Here is a 14,979-nt window from a genome sequence, read left to right as displayed (position 1 = left end):
GATAGTGGACAAATAATGCAGATGTGTGTGTGTGTGTGTGTGTGTGTGTGTGTGTGACGGAATGTCATGTCCGAAACTGCTTCAAATGGTGTCTAAACTCAGCTGTTTTGTACTCAGTGTGCAAACATAATATAAAATACCACAAAAATGCACATTAGCTTCTTTATTGCTGAGAAACTGTCAGCTGAGTGACCTTAAAATAGTTTTTGTCCCACTGAAAAAGAGTCATTGTGTAGAAGGCACACAAGCAGACTATTTTTACCACTGTGGAAGAATCTCCTTAAATACAAACCATTTTAACTCAATATAAGATAATGTGTGGGATAATACAAACATGCTTTGATAATCTAGTTTTTCCTACATTATATTGGCTTTTTGTAATGTAATAAATCTGATCCACAACTATATATATATATATTATAAACTATATATAGTTTATCAGAAACATAGTTTCTGGTAATTATCTGGACCCAGATTGTATTGTGCAAGTGCGTGCTGTCTGACTTGTTGCCAAAACATTTGTTTGAGAATATACCCAGCTTTTTTTTCCACTGGGGAGATGCTGTTCAACTGGGTGAAGTTATGTGAGCAAAGGCTCTGTTTACATGGAGCCAGCCTAGTTCTCTGTGTCCTGTTACACTTCAGTGAATAAGAGGCACAAATACAGGCATTTCATGCAGGCTGATATTGACCAGTCTGCCATTATATAACAGAGGTTATATGGAAGTAAAACAGAGTCATTCATCTTGTAACAGAAAACAGAAGGGATCTAAGGAAATAGGCCTGATACAATACATCAACTAAAGAAGAAAAACCTGCAAGACACCTTCAAATTATTACAATATAAACTCTTTGTCAAAACTTTGTCGAATCTCTGAAGGTTGTGAAACATCTGCTGAATTAGCATTATTTCATGAACAGATGAACATGTGAGCAAATTGTATTGTTAGTATATTCTTCTCTATTACCTTTAGTTTTGCTCACACAAAAATGAAAAATCTCTGTCATTATTTACTCACACTTGTGTTGTTCAAAACCAAGAAAACTTTAAAAAGGATGCAAAACACCATCAAAGTGTTAATAATTAATAAAAGTATTTTCTAAAGAATTGTGTCCTATAATCTGCTGAAGGACAGATGTTGTAATTCAATCTTCCACTCCACTGGGCTTTTATTCATACTCTTTTCGATCACACTGAATCAGTGAGTTGAACTTGAGAACTGATTCAATCCAATATGTAAATGAATCATTTAGATAAGTTTTGAACTAGCTAATCAAATGTTCCAAATGAATGATCTAAAAAAGATTCAACTCAAAAGAATGTTACATTCATCACATTGCAAGACTTCCTAGTATTAGTAATTATTGTAGTATTATGTGTCTTAACTACTTTTATGATACTTTTAGGGTGCTTTTTGTCATTATGAAGCTTGACAGCACCTCATTCAATTTCATTATATTGAGCAGGAGATTCCTTGGAAATTTCCTGTTTTTGTTCCACAAAAAAATAGTGATACGAGTTTAGAAGCACATGAAGGTGAGTAAATAGGACTTTGATTTTTGTGTAAACTATTCTTTTAGCCTTCATTATATCCGTTTTAGCCATAGTTCCACTGAATTATAACATCCTCTTCACAACAATAGGAACTGTTCAAAACATCAGCACAATCAAATCAGCCAAAGGACACTGCAAATATTTAGCAAAGGCTGAAACAAATATGTGTTTTGAGTATTTGTGTGAGCAATAGCGTGGGAATTACGGCAGGAATGTGAAGGGCATGACCAACAGCATATCACGGGAAACTCACAGTGCGCATCCGGCGAGGACAAGAAGGGTAACAAAACATCAACTTTGAAAAAGTATCTAAAAGTGATAATAACATCTGTGCCTTTCAAAAATGCCCACTAATCACCAGTGTCAATTTATTTGGTTAAACTAAACAAAAACATGCTAAGACTCTGACATATAAAAACATAAATGTCTCTTAGAAAAGCGTCAAATCTGAATCAATTAAAACAGTTATATAAAGAACATATACTGAGTAACTCTGGCTTATTTCAAGCAAACACATGACAAGTATATGGAGAAATGACAAGCATGTGGTTCCTGATAATACATTGTTTGTTTTTGCATAATTGTGGTACCATTCATTTGAAGGTATGCAGAATACATACCTCCTAAACTTTTATAGATCTATTCGCATTCCTCAATGCGGATTTGCGCAACATTTGTCAGAGATGAGATGCAGCTCACACTGGGATTATTGCTATGCATTGCAACCAATCTTCACTTTCTTATTCCAACAGGCAGTTTGATCATGGGGTTTCAAGCAAATTTAAAACAGGTGAACTACTTGACATTATTTAGGGAGTCATTCCAGTAAATGCAGATCCGGGAGCAGAAGTTCTATGCTTTTATTAGGGATAGCTTGGGTTTTTCATGCTGATGTGCCTAGACTCCAATAATTATCTTTCCAGCTGGAATAGATGTGCAGGACTGTGCAATATTCTGTATTGCAGTAATTATGAATGGAAAAGGGCCTGGGTACAAGCCATAGCGGGTGAATCAGAGAAGCTTGAGCAACATTTGAGAAAGAGAGCTCTTAAGGTCTGAGGTCATGCCTTCTTTTCAAATAGAAAAAAAACCTGAAAGAACTTGTCTTGAAATGTATGCATGAATCAAAGGAACTGTTTCAGCATGGAAAAGACTCAAAACTTAATTTATGGTGGCAGCAAAAAAAAAGAAGAGCATCAGGTGCATCATTGCTTCTAACCAATGATTAATTTTTACACTCAAACACTCCCGTTGTGAATCTGGATGGGGTTGCCGATAAGACTGACAGTTTGACAGTGACTGAAGGATAATTGGAATTTGTAGGTCAGGTAAATGAACAATGTGGATTTGCAGAAGTGTAATAAAAGTGCATAGTCTAACACAGTTAATTCCTCTGGGCAGGTCTCAGCCATGTTCCAGAATTTGAAGGATAAGGATCACTCATCCGAGAACTTAAGCGGGTGACTAAAAAAGACCTTTTATGTTAATCTAGAACATCACTGTGCATGTGCCACTCATAGTGTCTTTAATGATTTTACCTCAGCAGTGAAATCTCACTTTGCAGATTCAGAGGTGCACATCAATCACTCAAACAAGGTTTAAGTGCCACAGAAGCTTCACTATAAATGAGTGTTAAGCAAATAAAAAAAAAATCCAATTGCTTTTAAAGCTGAAGCGCAATGTTTATAAAACTAGAAGCAAATGGAAAAATAAGGACTGCATCTAAAATTGCATACTCTTTAAGTAGGTACTTATTTTGAGTAAGAAATTACTTTACGCCGGTCAACAAAAGATTGTATAGTATGAATGCATATAGTATGATGTAATCTGGACATCATACTATATGTACTACATTTGTAGTAAACTGTCCAATTTTTGGTTGTGCACTTCAGAATCGCCAGAAGTAGGTCGTCATTCAGGTGCTTTTCACCTACTGTTTTATGGATTCTATATAGTAGGGAAATATGCATATTCATGTGTGGCCAAGGACTGTTTTCAAACTTGTTTCCTGAACTCTGCCCCAGTCTTCTTTTGGTTGAACAAACAGATAGTCTGGCCCCAAACTCACACCAGTGGTTGGACCAGTGTTGCTGTGTGTCGAGCTGGTCATGGATGCATGTAAAACAGAGTTTTCACAGGGATACAAATAATGCATACAGTAGCTGTCTCTGCATCTAAGGCTGGAATAGGATATTTTAACACTGAAAAATTTACACTTTAATTTTCAATCAGAAACTAAACTAATTTTACATTCACATTTTTTACGTTTCACAAATGTTTCTTGTCATTAGAATGGAAGCTAAGAAATATCATAGTTTAGGTTCATTTGACAAATGCTTGTGCCCTTCTTTATTTCCTTCATATACTACTTGTATTGCTTTTAGGCAGACTTTTGGCATCAGTTTCAGACTTTACAAATCAACGACAGGACATAAAGAATATAGAATCTCTTTGATATATAAAAGCTGCCTGAAAGCTTAGACTAGCACATCATAAACATGAAGTGTCTTGGCATTGCAGGAGATAAAACAGAACCAGCCTGTGGTGTATCCTGTCTCATTGATGCATGCTGTCTGCATTGCCAAATCTCTTCTCGTATAAAAACATTTTCCTTCATGCTCCACTGAGACTTAAGGTCCACCGTAATACATTCCCCGCTCCTTATTTGTTGGGCCTTAAAGGACAGGTATCCATAGCAACCCCGCAACATTCCAACAACGTCTGGCCCCTGGCCTGTCACAACACCATCTGCCCTAGAGCGAGCATTCACACACTTTAAAGACTGAGGTAGAAGAAAACATTTATAAACAGACTTCTGATAAATTCCCACTGCACGGATCACTTCACTGTTGTTGTACGAAGCCTTATGAAAGCAAACAAGAAGTTTTGCTCTTTGTTGACATACATGATGCTTTGACATTAACAACAGCACATTTCCAGGAATCCCACATGGTTCTCATTAACATTCCAAGTGCTCTCTTTCTCGCGTCTTCTCTTCCTCTCTCTTTTTCCCACTCTCTTTTGTCTCCTGAGGAGGCCAAAAAGGAAAACTGACAGCTTTGGCTCTGGACCATGCATTCCATGGGATGTGTCAAAATCATTCTCAGAAGAGCACAGAAGGCCCACATAGGGGCACTTTGACACACACACACACACACACACACACACACACACACACACACACACACACACACATACTTACATATGATAGGTTTCCATGTTTTATGGGGATGTAATGGTTTTTATACTATACAAACTGTATTTTTTCTGTCCCCTTAAATCCTACCAAATCCTATCCCTAAATCTACCACTCGTTCTGCATTTTTAGATTTTCAAAAAGATCCTTCTGTTATAAGCTTGTTTCCTCATGGGGACCAAAAAATGTCCCCACAAGGTAAAAATTTACTAGTGTCCTTGTGGGGACATTAGGTCCCCATAACGTAGGTATTAACAGGTACACACAAAAGCACACTTGCGCATTTAGAAGAAAGTGGTGAATACATGGGTCTTTAATAAAAATGGGAACACGTTTTTCATGTTTGCTAGGCAGAAACAGAAATATATTCATCTATTCTTGCCATTGTTTTATATCTGGAGGTTATCACATGCATGTTGACATTACAGAACATTAAGTCCTTGTTGTATATTTCATCAAAATCCAGGTTTCATTATTACCTAGACCAAGTGTCTTCAACCAAGGCCAATGGACCCCTTGGTGGATAGTAGGGACCTCTATAGACCTTGCTGGCTTATTTCATTTTTGACATGAATGAAATCAAGACCGTGAGGGACTAGAGAACAGTGTGTGGTCAGTGTATTGAACTGTTGTATAACGATATGTCAATTGTTCAGCTGACCAAACATCTTTCCAAAAGACTCTCAGTAGACAAAAACATTACATTACATTGTCTAGAATGTTACGACACGGTATACTCACAAGCAACGTTCTATTTCTTTCTAACAGCCTCATTTTCATCTGTGTAGAATTCAATACAGTGTTTTGTATACCCTGTTTAAGGTCTATAATAACATCCGTCTAATACCATTGATGTACATATACTTACATTTTTATTGTATTTAATACAGTTTAATGTGGGAGGGAAAATTAAACATTTAGCTGAACATTACCTTTTGGGTGAAGTTATCTTAATATATTTTGTATTGTATATATTTTATTTTTCCCAAATATTAGTTTCAAATAAAACAATAATTGGTGGAAACCCTGTATAGCAACAACCGTTTGTGATCTATAGATTATAAAAACTAAAAATAACCTGTGAAATGGATAAGCATTATTTTTTTTTTCACATTATTGAATCTGTATGCTCTATTAGACCAGCTACCACTGAGGAGGAACCTCTATACTGAAATGTGATGTTTGGGCACAGCAGAGATGAACCAGTGGACTCACTGAATCACTGGAAATAGCCTTGAGACTCAGAAAGAGGACGTGACATGTTGTGGAAAGCCCACTGCAGGAGCCCATCTATAGAGCTCTGCATTCATCAAGACAAATATCCTGTTAGGCATCTCATCTGTGGCTTCATGTATATACAGTTTCCATCACTCACATGCATTTATTAATTTATTTGTACAGTAGGGGGGGAAATTATTTGATCCCCTGCTGTTTTTGTACGTTTGCCCACTGACAAAGAAATGATCAGTCTATAATTTTAATGGTAGGTTTATTTGAACAGTGAGAGACAGAATAACAACAAAAAATCCATAAATGCATTTCAAAAAAGTTATAAATTGATTCGCATTTTAATGAGTCAAATAAGTATTTGATCCCCTATCAATGAGCAAGGTTTCTGGCTCCCAGGTGTCTTTTATACCGGTTAAGAGCTGAGATTAGGACACCTGTCCACAGAAGCAATCAATCAATCAGATTCCAAACTCTCCACCATGGCCAAGACCAAAGAGCTGTCCAAGGATGTCAGGGACAAGATTGCAGACCTACACAAGGCTGAGATGGGTTACAAGACCATCGCCAAGCAGCTTGGTGAGAAGGTGACAACAGTTTATTCACAAATGGAAGAAACACAAAATGACTGTCAGTCTCCCTCGGACTGGGGCTCCATGCAAGATCTCACCTCGTGGAGTTTCAATGATCATGAGAACGGTGAGGAATCAGCCCAGAACTACACGGGAGGATCTTGTCAATGGTCTCAAGGCAGCTGGGACCATAGTCACCAAGAAAACAATTGGTAACACACTACGACGTAAAGGACTGAAATCCTGCAGCAAGAAAGCACATGTACAGGCCCGTCTGAAGTTTGCCAGTGAACATCTAAATGATTCAGAGGAGAACTGGGTGAAAGTGTTGTGGTCAGATGAGACCAATATCGAGCTCTTTGGCATCAACTCAACTCGCCATGTTTGGTAGAGGAGGAATGCTGCCTATGACCCCAAGAACACCATCCCCACCTTCAAACATGGAGGTGGAAACATTATGCTTTGGGGGTGTTTTTCTGCTAAGGGGACAGGACAGCTGCACCGCATCAAAGGGACGATGGACTGGGCCATGTAACGTCAGGTCCAGGTCATTGAAAATAGGTCGTGGATGGTTATTCCAGCATGACAATGACCCAAAACACATGGCCAAGGCAACAAAGGAGTGGCTCAAGAAGAAGCACATTAAGGTCCTGGAGTGGCCTAGCCAGTATCCTGGCGTTAATCCGGTCTGTGGAGGGAGCTGAAGGTTCGAGTTGCCAAACATCAGCCTCGAAACCTTTCTGACTTGGAGAGAATCTGCAAAGAGAAGTGGGACAAAATCCCTCCTGAGATGTGTGCAAACCTGGTGGCCAACTACAAGAAACAGCTGACCTCTGTGATTGCCAGCAAGGGTTTTGCCACCAAGTACTAAGTCATGTTTTGCGAAGGGGTCAAATACTTATTTCACTCATTAAAATGCAAATCAATTTATAAATTTTTTGAAATGCGTTTTTCTGATCAAATACTTTTCCCCCCACTTTATACTATAGAAAAACATGACCTCACCTCCCCCATTATAGAATCCATTTCATCTTTGATGAGCAGTTGCTCTGATGGCGTTAAGCCCTGATCAGTCATGTGTTGGCTCACCTGTGGGAATAAACCAGACTAATAACATGTGAGGTCAGCTGGCCCTAAAGTGTTGTTTTAGTGTATATGGATTACCTGAAGACTCCTTGAAGATGTTTCACTTTCAGGGCCCCAAGACCTGCAGCAATTTCTACATTTTGACCTTCCACTGAAAAGACAAATAGGGGAAGAGAGAAGGAGTGACTGAGATACAAAGCATAATAGAACTCACAGTTATTCTATTATACATAACATCAGTACTTTGAAAAATTGCAGAGGGCATGATAACTCTGCAGGCACTGTGGGCACGTGATCAGCTCTCCTCGGGTAAGGTGGCAAATTCCACAAGCCATCCTCATCCCAACCATTTCACCATCTGAAGACTAACAGAGATTAAAAATATAAATAGCTGAATATTACCACAATCCTGCCACATGTCAGAGATATAGATGTTTTAGACAACTGAAATGACACGAGGGTGTGTATATAAGATTTCACATCTTCTTTTTTTGGATGAATTACTTCCCCACACATAGTAAAGACACGTTCATACCAAAAACTGTAATGATAACTGTATTAGCATCTACACCAATGCACAATAACTTCCGTTTAATGTGCTGCAGTTTTGTCATCTGCTGCTTTAAAGGCTTGACCTCTTTAAAATCATGCAGATTCTGATTGACTGTCAATGCTTTTAATTGTTCATCAATTGGAAAAAACTGAAAGTAATTCCAGTGACACTGTTTTTCTGTGTCATTTTCATTATATTTGTGGTGTGGAGTTTATTATTCTCATAGAGGCGTGTTTAGACAAAGAACGATAACTATAAAGATAACTATAACAACTATATTAGCATCCCCACTAACGTATGGTAACATTCAGTTAAGCACACCACAGTAATGTCGTCTACTGCTTTAAATGCTTGAGCTGTTTAATATCGGGTGGATTCTTATTGGCTGTCCATGTTTTTATTGTTCATCAGCTCTATAAAAATCCTTCTGAGAGTGATTCCAGCGATTATTAAAATGTTATACTTAACTTACATTTATCGTTATAGCTATCATCCTTGGTGTGAACATGTGGTGCTCTCATGTACTCAGTCACTGTGTCTCACTGAGTCACATGGAAGTTTTACCTGGAGACCCATGGGCTGAACACTTTTGCCTCCTGTGACTGTGGAGAGTGAAGTGGAGGACAAAGACGAGAAGAAAGAGAAGTCCACAGCAGAGCTGGAGCTTGTCTCTGTCACTGGAGGTTGAACTGCAGGCTAAAAATAAGAGCAGAGATGTTACTGCAATGACTACTAATAATCTTCCATCACTAGTCATGACGGTTCATATATGTGTGATTGTCTGTAATGCGACTTCAATTAGAAGGGAAATGTTGTTTTCAGTAGATTTAATGTTACTCTTGTCATGTTTTACCTGCAAAGAGGTGTATGTTCTGTCTTTCGCTCTGTTGCTTTGGCATAGCTGACAGCGCCAGGTACCACTGAAAACAAACACAACTGATTCTCAACTGTTTTGACTCGAAGGCCCCCCATTGTGCAAAGCAATCTTCAAACCCCACCACCATAAATGTTAAGATATTTTCATCTCTATTTTATATAATTATAACAAAACCAAACAGAAACAACAGTTATTTAACACATTCTTTTTATTTTATGCATGATTTTATGCTTTTTTTTAAATAATTTTATTAAATGAATTACTGTATTTTATTTAAAAAAGTTGTATCAATAAAAATATATTAATTTGAAAAATTTGGCATCATTCTTAAAATTACAGACAAATGTGACCCTGGACCACAAAACCAGTCTTAAGTGTAAATGTTTATACATATGAAACTTTCATAATAAGCTTTCCATTGATATATGGTTTGTTAGAATAGGACAATATTTGGCCGAGATACAACTATTTGAAAATCTGGAATCTGAGGGTGCAAAAAATAAAAAAATATTGTGAAAATCGCCTTTAAAGTTGTCCAAATGAAGTTTTCAGCAATGCATATTACTAATAAAAAATGAAGTTTTGATATATTTACGGTAAGAAATTTACAAAATACCTTCATGGCACATGATCTTTACTTAATATCCTAATGAATTTTGGCATAAGAGAAAAATGGATCATTTTGACCCATACTATGTATTTTTGGCTTTTGCTACAAATATACCCCAGAGACTTAAGACTGGTTTTGTGGTCCAGGATCACAAATGAATAATATTAGTCTGTAATTTTAAGGATGTATTAATAATATTACAGATTAATTAATAATATAACTCAGATTAATTGTAAATTATCCCACTGTTCCAGTGAAAGTTTGCTGAGGCCCCCTAGTGGGTACTGGATCTCTGGTTGAGACCCATCTAAAAGTCTGAAAACCACACTAAACTGTTATTTTAAATCTTATTTAAACTTGGAAATAAACATAAATCTTGTCACAAGTAAGTCTGTGACATTGAAAATTAATTGCAAATTTGTGACAAAATTATTTCATATTTAATTTCAATGATTATACCAATAATTTCATTTTATTATTATTATTTTTTATTGTATCCTTCTATGTAGATTTTCAACACCGATTTAAGCTGGGCACAACTAAAGAATAATGATGAGCGCAGTCATAGATCAGCTCTATGTTTGGTAGGGTCAGTGGCCTGTGCGTCACATGACTAATCTGTACCTGGGTATGGAGGTAAGGGGGGGCACTAGGCAGGTGAGATGGAAGGCGCGAGGACATCCATCACAGCAGATGAGCTCCCCACCGTCTTTACATACGGTGCATTCATCATCATTATGCTCGACCTGGACATAAAGTATGCATCATCAATGTGATTTACCTATTGTACCAGGTTAAAATCATGACCGCTTATGCCTACAGAATTTTTTTTCAAGTAGGTTTTTCTACATCTTCAACATCTGTAATTTTCCATGAGACGAACGAATTTCGATCACTTACATCCATGACTCTGGTGCTTGGCTCTCCCTGCTGGTGAATATAGTTTTGTGCAGTCTGTGCCTTGTGCACTCCAGCTGTCTCATCCAGTTTGCCAGAAGAGTAGAATTCTCCTCCCACCTTGATGCATTTTTTGGCACCTCCTGCAGGAGAGAGCAGCTGAGACATCTGTGCTGCCAAAGTGAACCGCCAAAGCGTTTACACGGCAATGTTACACTATCAAAACACACACTAAGAGCTAAAGCATTAGCTAAGTAAAGGCTTTCATCACAGTCTGTCAATACTGTATTAGTGTGCTGAGCTCACCAGACTCAATGACCTGCTGGATCAGAATCCCCTCCACTGTCCCGCAGCCAGTGGGATGCTCACTGGCAGACACAGTCACGGCCCTCTGGACTGAGGTAGATATAGCCTGAACCCCTGCAGTTTGGGAATCATATATTTATTTATCTGCAATCTCATTCATTTACTATAATGCATAGTCTTCTAATGACACACTTTACACAAACATGTGATTACCGTTTCCCACTGAGACTTGAGAAAGTGCTGCACCATCTGTCTTTCTCATCGGCTTGCCTTTGCTTCCTGGAACAGTGAAGACATTGAATTATCAGGACTATCATGTTTGCACATAGAAGCATCCCATCACGGCAATACAAACTGACACGTGTTCCCTCAGATTATAAATCCTAATTCACCTTTTTGAGTGTAAAAATATCACGTGGTTCGTGGTTTTCTTACAATTTGTTGAGACAACACTGCTAAGTAGCTTTAGTATTTTTATGAGATTTTTATTTTATATGCATTTAAATGTTAGTCTTAGTCTAAGTAAACATTACCCCTTTGTTCAGCGGATCATTTGTAGGTGCATCGTGATGAAAACAGTAGGGCAAACTTTTTACTGAAGAACTAGCCTAACGTTACTCTCATTCACAAAACAGAGAGGAAGGTGCAGTTTAACCTTGCATGTACAAAGCTAATTATTTCAATTTATTGTATTTAAGTGACATATTACGTAGCACATGAATGGTAAAAGAATGAATCGTGTACTGTTAAATTATTCAAACATCACAAATCGCACTTTTTGGAATCTTTTCTGTGAAAAAATGTAGACACATTTATAGTACTATTTTGTTATTGTGTTGTAATACTGGCATTAATTTAGGCTACAGAAAACTGTAAACGGCTGGCCACTGTAATCAATCTTGAAATTTTTCCTCTTTTGGATGGCTATATAGAAACACTATTGTAGATTTTATATTTTGTTTTTTGGGAATGCAAAATAACTTTATTGTAGTTTTCATTTATCACAACTATTATGACTTCCGCTTCTGAAATCACCGGAAATGTAAAAATGGTACATTAGGCCTAGTAATACACCTAAAACGTAAGCAGTTTTTAATAAATAGTAATCGGTTGCTATTTTGTTTGGCTTATACTAAATGAAAACTACCTAACTTGACTGTCACATCACAAGGTCGTAGAAATAAGTGTCAGGAAAGCAAAAAATATAAAAATAAAAAAAATAAATAAACTATTTTCTCCAGCCCAGCTATTCTCAGAACAATGAAGAACGTTCTAGCAATGTTCTCTCAAAGTTATGAACAAACATTCTTCCAATAATGTTAATAGAACGTCTATTAACAAAGTTAGCTGTTTTTTAATACATTATGCTTTATTTATGAAATGTGTTTCTGAAGCAGTAGTTGTAGTTGTACTAGGCTAGTTGTAGTTTGAGCAACTTGAGGGTATGTTGTTGAGTAAATGATGACAGAATTTGCATTTTTGGGTGAACTATCCCTTTAATGTTATCTTTAAAGTTTACATAACCAAGAAAAATGTTTCTAAACATTTTTTTTAATTGACCTATTGAATGTACAGAGAACACTCAAATATAACGTTTCCATAACGTAATGGGAATATGTCCTTAGAACATATTTTTGAATATAAAAATATGAATTATGAATATCTCTGTGTGCCAGTGTCTACCTGAGCTGGAGGTCAAGACTTTCTTGGTGTGATGTGGCCGGTGGGTCATTTGTTTTTCGGCCACCCCTCTCTTCTTGCCTGACTGGTTTCGGACCTGCAGCTCAAGCCTGGGGTTCCCTGCATGTCTGGCCACCTGCTTTAACCCTGCCAAATCAGATTATCATCACTTAAACTGTAATTTTTATCCTCCAACCTACTTCTGTTTGCCAGACCTGTGCACTGTACCTTTGGGAAGGTTCATAAACAGGGATTCCAGTTTTGGGTAACACTCCTTATTGTACTCTTTACAGAGATTGCTCCAGAAGCCCTGGAGAATTGTGGCATCCTGGTCCAGTATCAAAGTGAGCAGTGAGTAGACAGCTTTGTGTATCCCGTCCTTTTTCTTTCGCTCTAAAGTCTCCTTAAGTGTTAATCGGTAATAGTATTAGTTTCTTGTTTGAGCATTTAATGAACTAAGATTACGCATATTTATAATTATGCTGAGGAATGTAATTTTTATGAAAATGTTCACCCTTAGGATCTGTTCAGAGATGACGTCGTGATCAGCCAGCCCATACAGCAGTGGGAAAGGGTCATGGATTGCCATAGCGATCTCAGTCCTACATGCTCGTAGCTGTGAGCGCAGGTCAGACTCTCCGTAACCTTCCACCCTAGACATGCTTCCTCAAGAGTCCTGCATATAGATCACAAACTAAATTTACACTGACATTCTGGCTCTGGTGTTCTGTTCTGAGCGCACTAAATATATCTTCAGATATTAATTAAATAGGATTCAATTGTTTTATCATGCGCATAAATAGTACGTAAACAAATTAGAGGTCTTCTGTCTTTTTTAGAGAAGGGATCCCTTGTTATATATTACATAAAATTGAATGTTGCACTTTAAACTAGACCTATAATACAGTAACAGGCGTATAGTACCATTTTCATGTATTTACATATTTAGCTTACATTACTATTCATTAAAATAATGTAAACAAAGTAAAAAAAAAAAAGTCATTCATTTTTTATTTAAAATATATTTAATGAAGCAACAAATATTTAGCTGAGCTTTAGTTTTGATTGAAATTAACGTCTATTAATAATTGCTGAATTTTGGTTTATCCTTTTTATGTTTGTCAAAAATCAGTTAGGGATCAACCAGTAATTGTCAGTACTGCCGCAGACCCCCTGATGGTCAAAGACTCTAAACCTTAATAATTAAAGACTATCAGTCATCATTCAACCTTTAGAAATAATGGTACATATTGATTAGTTTCCTGATGTTAAACATGCTAAAAAATTAACATAGTACTTACAACAGATGAAGGTGATGAGGACTAGAGATACCTGTAATCTCCTAGCTGGTTTCCTATTATTTGATGTGATGGCTGTCAGTGATTGGCATGGCTTTTTTGTGACTGGTGGACAAATGACTCTTGTGCTCTTGGAGCCTCTAGGGGCCATTGATTCATAAGACTGCTGTGATAAGTGGTGACATTGAATTTCTATTTACAGTTAAAACACTAACTTGCACCTTGTAGGCCGGTTAAAAATACCTGCCCCTTATTTGTTCGCATTTATGCTCATTTGTGCGGTATTGCTTGGAAAGTCCACAGTTGGGCAAGAAACGATTTCTCAATCATGTGAGCCTCTACTTTCAGTCACCTGTCTCTCCTGAGGACTATAGTTTCCACGCCAAGGTGAATCCCAGTCTCTGTGCATCACAATAAATGCACTGGATTAGCCATTAATGCAGCATTTGTAATGTTGCGTGGGAATTATTAATGTCTTTGAGATTTTCCAACAAGGTTATACTCAAACTATAATGGAACTTTTTCCCATTTCCAAGCTTCTGAGAAACGAAAGTCATCATAGTTTGGGTAACGTCTATCAATGGAAACTACAACAAATATATTTTGTCTTCGCATTTGCACCAATAGCAAAAGAAAAAAAATCACCTTAAAGTTTCTATGACTTTCCAAAAGCAGTAAAAAAAACTAAAGAGATTGATTATGTTGGTCAAAAGAGAGAAAGATGTCAAATGTGTTATTATTATTGTCTTATTATTAGAAACACTCACATAACAGGGATAACTCGTTTTATGTAATTAAAGACCAAGGTAAGAAAACACCATGTATAATGTTGAAGATGTACATTAAAATTTTTAAGAATAAAAATGCTAGATTTACAATGTTAACAACTGTGGAAATTCGCCATCACAGCCTGTGAAAATTGTTCATTGCTTTCAACTTTCAGCTGAAACCTTTAACATAACGTTTGTCTTAAATTGTAATAAAAAATAGTGAGTTTTGAAAAAAAACAAAACTGAACTTTCTGCTTGGTTGAAAAAGTACACAATTTACACACACACACAAAAAATACAGTTTTTAGTTTCTTAAACTTCTGTATAAAATAATATCACACTCAGCATTGTA

General features: G+C 36.9%; 1 protein-coding gene across 1 annotated transcript; it reads right to left on the bottom strand.

Moving 5' to 3' along the window:
* Nucleotides 1-5,970: 5,970 nt before the first annotated feature.
* On the bottom strand, nucleotides 5,971-13,220 carry LOC306845829 (autoimmune regulator-like; the record flags this gene model as incomplete). Its single annotated transcript, XM_079378806.1, has 13 exons — nucleotides 5,971-6,051; nucleotides 7,556-7,639; nucleotides 7,715-7,787; nucleotides 7,880-8,001; nucleotides 8,754-8,873; nucleotides 9,043-9,109; nucleotides 10,301-10,422; nucleotides 10,577-10,716; nucleotides 10,880-10,993; nucleotides 11,093-11,158; nucleotides 12,563-12,706; nucleotides 12,788-12,962; nucleotides 13,074-13,220. 13 exons carry the CDS (start codon nucleotides 13,218-13,220, stop codon nucleotides 5,971-5,973), a joined length of 1,455 nt encoding a protein of 484 aa, XP_079234932.1.
* Between the last annotated feature and the right edge of the window lie 1,759 nt (nucleotides 13,221-14,979).

Source organism: Barbus barbus (assembly GCF_936440315.1).
Source record: "Barbus barbus genome assembly, chromosome: 26".
Taxonomy (NCBI): Eukaryota; Metazoa; Chordata; class Actinopteri; order Cypriniformes; family Cyprinidae; genus Barbus; species Barbus barbus.
Note: the sequence above shows the minus strand (reverse complement) of the source record. Positions and strands in the feature narration are given on the sequence as shown.